Below are 11,110 nucleotides of genomic sequence, written 5' to 3' on the forward strand. Positions count from 1 at the left end.
CTTAATTTTCAAGCTCATCCATAAGATGGCTTATCAAGCCAGTTGCCCAACTATTGGCTTATATAATCATTTTTCATGAGAGCCTATTCGAGCCTTATTAAGGAGAGCCACCAATAAAGGCCATCAATGAAGACCCACCAGAGATCGAGGATGAAGCAAACGAGCTCCAACCCAAGTTCATCCTTCGATAAACACAAGGTATTAAGAAATGGTAAGATTACTAACAGTATCTTATTTAAGTTAAGAATTATCCTTTCAAAAGATGTTAAATACATGCAACGAACATAGCTTAAGGATAATATGGACCTTGTTAATGATGGTTACAATGACACAGAAGAGTAAGCAAATGTAAAAGAAATGTATTTTAAATGATCAATGTTTTTGTCTTATAAGACTCTCTTTTTATGTTTTGTGCACAAATTTTAAGAAGTATGCATACTTAGGATCATGTTTGTGGTGACTACGTCACTTAAACACCAAGTAGAACTTGTCATTCTACTTTGGAAGTATGATATGGACTAAAGAGCAGACATGCTTGCAACAGACAGTGTCTCTCAAGCACCAACTGGATTAGTCATCCACTCTTGAACGATGTCGTAGGGTAAAAATGGATCCTCTACCCGCTAAGACCAATGGACTAATGGGTGAGACTTTACCATCTCTACCTCATAGTCGAGGATGACGATGATTTCAACAGAGAGGTAATGTCATAAAAACTAATATCTAATCAACCCAAATGATTTTCTCATATTAAACTGATCACTTAATGTGGGAGAATAAACGGGAACAAGGGTTAAGCTATTGCGATGTGCTTATAGATCTATCTCAACACGGGGCCAATAGAAAAGGGGCCCAAATGAGAGATGGTCTATCAAAGAGCAAGACTAACCAATGGAGCATAAGACCTTAGGGTTAGCTTCATTGAGGACCTCCGATAATGTGTGTAAAAGTCCTTTGACCTTAGGTAAGCTAGGGATGAGCTTCAGGCGGGAACCCGACCCAGCTCGAGGTGCTTGTCCTGCTTGTCATTCTTGATGACTAAGGTGCTTGAGGTGCTTGATGATTGAGATGCTTGAGATGCTAGGGTTGCACTTGAGGTGAGAACCCATCCCAAGCTTAAAGTGCTTAAGGACCAAGCTTGTGGTGGGAACTGGGCCTATGCATGAGGGGCGTAAGGTGTCAGAAGCTCAAGATTCAATCCCTACAAGGAAGGGGCGATCCCTACAAGAGGGGGAGGAGAGAGAACACCCACACACTCACACAAGGCGCATATGCATGGTACAAAGAAATCAAAAGGGACACTTGTCAAGTTCCTCCTCATGTTGCCCTCATGGTGTGCCTGAAGCCTATTGGTTGGCCACCCAAGGGGTCCAATGATAACTTAGGATATTTAATTAATTAATTTTTCATTTATCAAGTCCTCTGTCTCAAAGGGGAAAGGAGGACACTTGTCCCAAGGTTACCCTTGTTGCTTGTAATGCCTCCTGCTTGTGATTGGCTAGGCCTAGAGGGGTCCAATGAGCTTCAAGAATTAGCTACAAGGGGGGGGTCGACCCAAGCAAGCTAGGGGGTTTCTTAGGGGGTATACTCACCCACACACACAAACACTCTCATGATGTGCTATGCAAGGGCAAGAGCTCCATCTCCTTCTCCAAGCTGCTTGAGAAGTTGAGAGCCTACACCAACACTCTTGGCTATGGAATGCAAATCCAACCAAGAGCTATGCTTCAATGCTTAAACTTTCCATCTTCTCCATCTTCATTACTATGCTATTATGTATGCTAAGCATAAAGAAGGATGATAAATGAGGAACTATTTCTTTCTCCTATGGAATACTTCTTCTTCCTCTTCCCTATCCTCATTCCCTGCTAGCTCTCTCCACCTTCGAAGTTGGTTGAGGTCTTGGGATTGAGGCTTGGGATAGTCAATGCTTTCCACAATTATATGTTATGCTTATTGCAAGAAGACTAATGGCTTATTGCAAGTAGATTAATTACTTCATGCAAGTAGATTAATTGTATTGTGTAAGGTTTCCAATTTTTGAAACCTTAGAAATTGTACAAAGCCTGATTAAATTAACTTGGTTGTTAAGAAAACATGGTAGAATGATCCAACTATGGAAAATATTGGTATTTTTGGAACCGTAACCAGAGCTTTACTAGGGTTAGAATTTTTCAGAACCGAATTCTGATAAAATCTTAAAAAGTTAAAAGCTCTGAAAGGTTACACTATGAATCTAATTAGTTATAAAATTGAATGGTTTCAGTAATTATTATTGCTAAAGAATTTGTATCCTAAGGTTCTAGAAATTGCATATATTTCCAAGTTTAATCATTAAAAGTCAAGAAAAATAGCAGAAATTGATTATGGAAGCTGGGGGGGCTATGTGGAGCTATGTGGAGCCTTCCCAAGCCAATTTTAGCAGCAGGGAGCGCCATCTTGAGCCTGGGGGCTAGCACAAGCATTACAAGGAAACACATTTGCAATTCAAAGGATTAGGATACCATCAAACCAATTACATTACCATGTAATGGGTGATATGTTGATTTTTTTAGGCACCGATGAATGTGTTGTGGAAGGTCTCTATAGCCTTTTAGAAATTTGCATAGTCAAAATTAGTCCATGAGTTTAGTTCAAAAAACTTGAATATTGCATCAAAGGTTTTTCATTTTTTCACCTTGCGAGTCCTAGTTGCACCATTGTCTACATGATCAACCATAGCATTGTACAAATTTTTCCACATATTGTATCTCAATGCTTGTCTTTCTTGCGCACTATGGCTTTTACATTGATTTTTGGTCTTAGACATTGATAGGAATATTCAAGCTTTCACACCACCAATGGACAGCTTCTTTGGAACATCTCCGTCATTCTTAGAACTCTTTTCATTCTGCTTTATCTTAACATGTCCTACGTGAGAACCCATCTCTGAGAACATTGTCTCTAAGGCTCAGATTTCCCTTTGCTTTGTAGAGGCACGTTGATTGGTCCATGAAAAATAGAAGCAATGGTTTTTCTATTATCCTACAAAGCACATGCATTGTGCATATGTGTACCCTCGGAGTCTTACCATACACCGAGCGACATTTTCCGAGCGAACCAAAATCTGAGCGAATATTTATACGACATGGGCCTAATTGTTGAGCCCTCTTCTCTATGAGAGAGAGAGAGAGAGAGAGAGAGAGAGAGAGAGAGAGAGAGAGAGAGAGAGAGAGAGAGAGAGAGAGAGAGAGTTCATGCACTAGCAAGAGTACCTAGCATTCAGCTTTCCTTGTCGGACAAGTTGGATTAAAGAAGTTTAAGTTATATGATTTCTTCAGCTTGAAAACTGAAGTGATCTGGCCAAATTCATGACATGTGGCAACGCTGCATATCTTAAAGGCAATCTATCAGAATGGGTGTTTTTACACTCTCATTTTTTGAAATCTTGGAAGACACCTTTGCAACCTCATAGCCATGGAAAGAAACTCCTCGAGCAGCCCAGAGCATTGATCTCGTGATGCCATCATCATAGTAAAATTCATTGTCCTCGTCATTGCTATTTTTCTTGTGAGCTCCCCTCTATTAGGCTCCCTACCCTGCATTGTTTGAGAAAAAATATTTTTCCAAACATATAAAATTCCTTTTCTTGAATTTAGCATAAGAGGAAATTTTCAAAAATTAGATTTATTTTTCATGTTTTTACACTATTTTTCTTTATTTTGAGGTGGAATTTCTCCTTTTTCCCTTGCTCTCAGCCGGCATTTTTGAAACTGGAAAATGACACTATATTAAGATAATACAGATTTTTTCTCGAAGACTACTACTGTGCGTCCTTGCCTGATAGTTGTCGTCTCTAGATTGCATTTCTGCCCTGCACGATGCGACGGCCCATGTTTGCCCTAACTTTTTGTCCTTCACCCCAAGATTCCTATTAATCCCACGCTTTCAAAACTTGACCCACCTACTATATACTCTTCATGAAACAAAACAATTTATTCAAAGAAGCCTTCAAAGATTGATTTCCCCTTGGACTAGCTAGGGCATTCCCCCTCTTTCCATGCTCGCCCTCCCCCCTTCCCCTCCCCGTTCCCTCTTGCCATGCTCGCCCTCCCCCAAAACCTCTTTCTGGTGACGCTTTTCCTCCCTTCCCACCACACCACCTGCTCGCCTTTAGCCCCCCCCCCCCCCCCCCCCCCCCCCCCGCCCCCAACACACACACACACACACACAGATCCGTGTACTCCCGATTCCGGACCACTCTAGTGCACCGTTTATGCATAAAAGCTATCTGGCCAGATCCCTTCTTTGAATTATGAGTGGAAAACATGTCATCAAGGCCCCTTATTGCTGTGATTAAGCTATGGAAGGGTGTATCATTTTTGTACTAAATGTGAAAGCATTCACTATACTTGGCATTGACGTCCAGTTATGTGTTATAAAATTGCTAGCTTGCACACACACACACACACACACACACACACAGAGAAGCATTGGGAAGGGCAAATTTTATTTTTTTTAAATGACTCCATCCCCACTGGTTTGCTGGTGCAACCAGTCCGCGCCAACGCGGACTGGTTTTGCAGCAGCAAACCAGGGAGCTACTAGAGCATGTGGCGCCACACGCCTGCCAATAGAGCTAGGTAGGAAAATACATGACGTAATTGAAAGAAAAGGACTGCAAAGTGATCTCTCTGTTGGGAACTCCTTGATTGATTTTTATGCCAGGTGCGGACTCTTAGATTTAGCAAAGGAGATGTTTGCGACACCTCCATATCGAGACGTGGTATCATGGACTTCAATGATTGGAGGCTGCGCTGATCATGGTCATGGAGAGGAAGCATTGGAGTGTTTAGAACAAATGAGGGCAATGGGCATCCCCCTGAATGCTGCTACCTATATATGTAGCTTGAAGGCTTGTGGCATCGTAAGTCTCAGAGAGGAAGCTCAGCATATGCACCGTGAGGTTGAAAGAAAGGGTTTGCTGGCAAATAACCTTGCTGCTTGCAATGTTGTGGTTGATATGTATTCCAAGTGTGGTATGCTTGATTTGGCACATCAAGTATTTGACAAGCTTCATTTCAAGACGTGGTCTCATGGACAACATTAATTGATGGGTACGTTGAGCATGGTCAATGCGACAAGGCATTGGACAGTTTTGAAAGGATGCAATTGGGCAATGTCTCTCCAAATGCAGTCACATACATCTGTATACTGAAGGATTTTTTAATGCTAGGAGCTGTAGATAGGGGACAAGAAATACATGCTGAATTGAAACGAAAGCAGAAGATGCAGAACAATCCTATCATTTGCAGCATGGTAATTGATATGTACGCAAAGTGTGGGTCCCTTGATCGAGCACACCAAGATTTTGATAGCCTTTGTGTCAAGGATGTGATTTCATGGGGACAATGTTAACTGCAAGATACATGGAAGACGACCAGGAAGAGGCATCTATCAACTGCTTTGAAAAAATGCAACTTGAGGGTGTTACTCCAAATGCTGCCCCCATATGTGTGCAGCTTGAAGGCATATGCTAGCATAGGAGCCATAGATAAGGTTGAAAAGATACATGAACAAATGGAGATAGAAGGCCTATTGGAGTTGGAACCAGTAATTGGAAACACCTTGGTAGGCTTGTATGCCCAACTGTGGTCGGCTAGCCAAAGCACAATCTGTCTTTGACAAGCTTGATAATCAAGATGTAGTCTCGTGGTTTGCAATGATTGGTGGCTTTGGGGAGCAGCAACAGTCCTGCCTCCAACTGTCTGTGCTGCTAATGAGGATCCCTTGGAAGATTTCTACGTGGCCCTTAGCCCCGATGAGCTGCAACAGCTCCAGCTCACCCTCAAGATCAACGGCCTGCTCTGCAGGCCTTCCGCTGTCATGCAATCCTCTGACTTCGCTTCTCTAAATTCTTTGAAACAACTCCGTTTTACTTAGATTTTCCACAGATATCCAATTCTCTTCAGTAGAAGTATTAACTTCCAAAGGACCACTCTCATTGTGATGCAACCATTTTGAAAGGAAATGACAACCTTCTATGCTTCCTTCGTTAATTTTTTTTATTTTGTAGGCTAGAGTTGTACATTCAACTCCTCTCATGGTCTTGTCCATCCATACAAGGCCAAATTAAAGAATGTCGCTATCTGTAAATCTATTTGAGTTAAGGAGACTTCAGGAATCAACGTTTTTAACAACTAAGAAAAGTAGTGTTACCATATACATGTGGTAGTCATGTGTGTGAACACACTAGGACCTCCGGGGCATTTTTTCCCTCTTTAGGAGGTTTTTTCCCCCGTGCATTATATATACGCCCATCACTCTAGGGCTATCTATCTTTCCATTGCACACTAAGTAACACACTCTCTATTGTGTGCCTTGAGCTTCCTTCGTCTTCTCCAAGTTGTGTGTGTTTCTCTGCAACCCTAATTCCAACAATTGGTATCAGAGCAGGTCACGTCCTCCCGGGCTTAGTCGCCAGCTGCTCCAGCACACGCCTGCTCACTTTCTCCGATTTTAGTGAGATTTGGCGAGCGTTCGTAGGTCGACAAAAATTTTGATTTGAGCTCAGAATTTCGATTTGGGCTCATTTCGGCCTCCGTTTCCACTATAGGCAGTACTGCACAGGCTATTTCGTCATTTTGTGCATAATTTATGTCAGTGCTGTTTTTTGCATAACAAGTCGTTTTAGTCTTCTACGGTTTGTGCTATATAGCACAGGTTGTTCCCGCTCCGTTTCTCCTATTTTTGGGCAGTTTTCACATCAGGTGCAGCGTTTACCATGGCTGACAACAACAACACAGATGTGTTCAAGATGTTTGTTGCTGAGGACAGGTTGGATGGGGACAACTACCCTATGTGGGCTTATATGATGCAACATGTTCTTGTGTCAAAGGGTGTCTAGAACATTGTGCAAGGCATTGATGTACGTCCTGGTTCTGAGGATGTAGGCGATGTTGAGGATGTTGCAGGTCTTGCTGCAAGGATTGCAACTGTTAGAGTTGTTTTGCCTATGGCAGAACAAGCTCGTTGGGATGTTAAGGATGCGCAGGTTCATGCATTGATTGCATTGTCTGTGAAGCTCACCATTGTTCCTCACATCCATTCAGCAAAATCTGCAACACAGGCTTGGGATATTTTAGCAGGTCTTTATGCAAGCCGCAATGAGGCTAAAATTGCTTTGCTGCGTAAAGAGCTGGAGTCGAAGATTATGCATGAGGAAGATGATATGGACACTTTCCTTGCTAGTGTCAAGGATATCAATGAGCAGCTTATTTCTGAAGGTGAAATCATTTCAGACAGTTCCCTTGTGCAGACTGTTCTTGATGCCTTACTAGATTCCTACCAGACTTTTGCTAGTACTTGGAGACTGATGACCCAAGGAAATCCTGAAGTTGTCAAGTTTGATGCATTATGCACATTGCTATTGCAAGAGTCGCTTTCTAGAAAAAACAGGACTAGGTAGTGTACAGTTGAACAGGCTTTTATTGCTTCTCAAAGAAAGGGTGGTAACAGTAATGTAACCACTTCTTATGGTTTTGCTGCGAGTGGCAAAAATTCTGTTCCTAATGCTTCTGCTGCAGTACTTCGTCTGGCAATTCTGGTGATAAGGGCAAAAAGAAGATGCGTTGCCATTATTGTAAAGCCAATGATCACTTGATCAAGTCGTGTCCTAAGTTGAAGGCCAAAGAGGCTAAGAAGAAAGAGGGTGGTTCCACTGCAAATGCTGGTTCCACTACAAATGAAGCCATTGTTGAGTCTTCTGTGAAAGGAGACTATGTTGCTGATGTTGATGCAGAATGGGCTTTTAGCGTAGAGAGCACTTACAATCCTGCTATCCATGATGCATGCTTGTCAGTTGCTACAGATTCCCATGTGTGGTATTTCGACAGTGGTGCTACAAAGCACATTACCTCGCATCGTGAATTGTTTACCTCTCTTGTGTCTGTCCCTCATGGGAATTCAGTGACTTGTGCCAACAATGCCTCTTATCCAGTTCAGGGAGTTGGAAAGATTATGCTCACTGCTGCTAATGGTAGTTCCTTCACACTTGTTGATGCACTTTATGTACCTGGGATCAAGAAGAATCTCTTGTCTGTATCCGCACTTGCTAGGCTTGGACTTGTAGTCAAATTTGTGGATGACAGATGTACAGTTCATGATCTCAGTTTTGGTGATGAAATTGTTGCATCTGGGCTTTTGTGTCGTGGGCTGTATAAGCTCACTTTGTATGACAAGTGTGGAAAAAATTTTGCAAATGCTGTTGCAAATTCAAGGGCTATTTCACATGCAAAACTTTGGCATGCACGTTTTGGTCATCTGAATTTTGCCAGTTTGCTGCGTTTGCAGAAATCTGATATGGTTGCTTCTTTGCCACCTCTTGAAGCACCTGTCAAACATGTTTGTGAAGGCTGTATTTTGGGTAAGATGCAGCGTTCTAAGTTTCCAAAGGATGGTTCAGTTCGGGCCACATGCAGGTTGCAGCTTGTGCATAGTGATATTTGTGGGCCCATGCAAACTCCGTCCTTGGGCAATTACCTGTACTTCGTGACTTTCATTGATGATTACTCCAGGCATGCATGGGTATTTCCGCTTAAAGCGAAGTCCGAAGTTTTTATGTGCTTCAAACAGTTTCTGGCTATGGCTGAAAATGTCTCGAAATGTACTATGGGCACCCTCCGTTCTGATCGAGGGGGGGAGTATATGTCTCATGAATTTAATGCATTTCTGGCTAGTCATGGGATAAAACACCAATGTACAGTGCCTTATACACCTCATCAAAATGGTGTTGCTGAGAGGAAAAACAGGTCACTGACGGAAATGGCACGATGTATGGTCAAAAGTCAAGCTTTGCCGCATTCTTTTTGGCTTGATTCCATTATGTGTGCCACTTATGTAATTAACAGGTGTCCTACGAAAGCTTTGCAGTCTATTACTCCATATGAAGCATGGCATGATAGAAAGCCTTCTATTGAGCACATGCGTGTTTTTGGCTGTTTGGAATATTCTTTGGTGCCACAAGTGCAACGCAGAAAATTGGATGATAAGGCTGTCAAATGTTTTTTTTTTGGTTATAGTGCTGAAATCAAAGGTTACAGGTTGTATCATCCACAAACAAAACGTATTCTGGTTTTACGGGATGTAGTGTTTGTGGAAGATTCTGTTCAACCCTTGCTATCATGTACTAGAGACAGTAATATAAGCTCACAGGACATTTATGACACTTTGTTGCCTCTTTTCAGTGGTGGAAATACGAATGTAAGTTCCAATGAGGCAAATGTACATCCTATGGGGGTTTCTGAAAATGTTATAGATCAGCCTATTTTACTGATGCAGATGTACATGATGTACTTGATGAGGAAAGGGCTGAAAATGAGCAGGCTAGAGGTATGCCAAAATGGCTGGTGCACACTTTGCGTGACAGTAAATTGGATGCACCTTTGTCTAGTCGTACTCGTTCAGGCTCTCGCCATGCGTCTTATGCATCAGATTGTTATACTTTGGCTGTGTCTACTTACATGATGTTGAGGAGCCTCTGACTTTTGATGAAGCACAAAATTCAGAAAATTGGATGGTTGCCATGCAATCAGAATATGATGCACTTATAGAAAATGACACATGGACTTTATGTGATTTGCCTCCTGGCAAAAAGGCCATTGGTACGAAGTGGGTTTACAAGTTGAAACGCAAGCCGGATGGTGAGATCGATCGCCATAAGGCTCGACTTGTTGCAAAGGGTTATGCACAGCAAAAAGGCATAGATTATGAAGAGACTTTTGCTCCCACTTGTCGTATGACTACTGTGCGTTTTCTATGTGCATTGGCAGCTCATTTTGGTTGGGATGTACATCAATCAGACATTGTTACTGCATTCTTGAATGGTGACATATTTGAGGAAGTTTATGTAACGCAGCCTCGCGGTTTTGTCATAAAAGGACAAGAGGACAAAGTGTGCATATGTAAGAAGTCTTTGTATGGGTTGAAGCAATCTCCTCGTGCTTGGTATGAGAAAGCTGACACTCATTTGGTCAAACAAGGCTTTCGTAACAGTCCAATAGAAAGCACATTGTATGTAAAGCGTGAGGGTGATGTACTTCTCATTGTGGTTCTTTATGTTGATGATTTGTTGATCACTGGCCCAATGAGAGACATATTGCTGAATTTAAGGCTGATTTGAATGCTACTTTCAAGATGAAATATTTGGGGCTATTGCATCATTACTTGGGTATATAGTTTAAGCACTGTGATGGTGGTATTGCCTTGTGTCAAAAAAGCTACATAGAGACATTGATATGTAAGTTTGGACTTGAGGATTGCAAACCTATTGCCACTCCCATGGAAACAGGTTTGAAGTTAAGTCTACATGATGCTGGCGATCCTGTTGATGTCACTCTTTACCAAACTGTTGTTGGCTGCCTCATTTATGTATTCAACACGAGGCCGGATATTCAGTTTGCAGTCTCACAGGTCAGCAGATTTATGCATAGCCCAGGGTCTAAGCATTGGCAGGATGTCAAGAGGATTTTCGGCTACCTTAGTGGCACTTTACATCTTGGCTTGTTTTATCCCAAGGGGGGATCATTGCCGCCAGACTTACATGCTTTTTTGGACTCAGATTGGGCTGGTTGTTTTGACACGCGAGTGTCCACAAGTGGTTTTTATTTCATGCTTGGCAGTTCATGTATATCATGGTTGAGCAAGAAGAAACCTACTATGGCCACTTCGAGTTGTGAGGTTGAGTACAAGGCAGTCTTCACAGCTACGGTTGAGTGTGTATGGCTCAGACGCCTTATGGCTGATTTGGGTGTTGGACAGGACATTGCCAACACTATCTACACTGACAGTCAGAGCGCATTGGCAGTTGCGAGGAACCCAGTTTTTCATGCTCACACAAAGCACATTGAGGTGCATTACCACTATGTCAGGGAGAGGCTCTCAGCAGGAGAGATCAGCTTGGCTTATGTGCCAACATAGATCTTTTCACAATGGCATTGTCTCATGAGAAGCTTGAAGCTTTCCGCAAAACTTTGGGCTTACTCCCCTTGTGGATTGATCCTGTCCTCAGGGCATGGCACTTCCCTTTACTCATGTGCCAGCTCTCGTTCACCGCATCACTCCAGGGGGGATT

At 42.4% G+C, this 11,110-nt stretch overlaps 1 protein-coding gene across 1 annotated transcript; it reads left to right on the forward strand.

Annotated features, from left to right (window-relative positions):
* The first annotated feature begins 4,501 nt into the window (after positions 1-4,501).
* On the forward strand, positions 4,502-5,397 carry LOC147459661 (pentatricopeptide repeat-containing protein At4g18520, chloroplastic-like). Its single transcript, XM_086511620.1, has 2 exons — positions 4,502-5,018; positions 5,066-5,397. Exons 1-2 carry the CDS (start codon positions 4,502-4,504, stop codon positions 5,395-5,397), a joined length of 849 nt encoding a protein of 282 aa, XP_086367746.1.
* The last annotated feature ends 5,713 nt before the right edge of the window (positions 5,398-11,110 follow it).

The sequence above is a fragment of the Adiantum capillus-veneris genome, chromosome 4 (genome assembly GCF_014529385.1).
Source record: "Adiantum capillus-veneris isolate H3 chromosome 4, ASM1452938v2, whole genome shotgun sequence".
NCBI classification, from domain to species: domain Eukaryota; kingdom Viridiplantae; phylum Streptophyta; class Polypodiopsida; order Polypodiales; family Pteridaceae; genus Adiantum; species Adiantum capillus-veneris.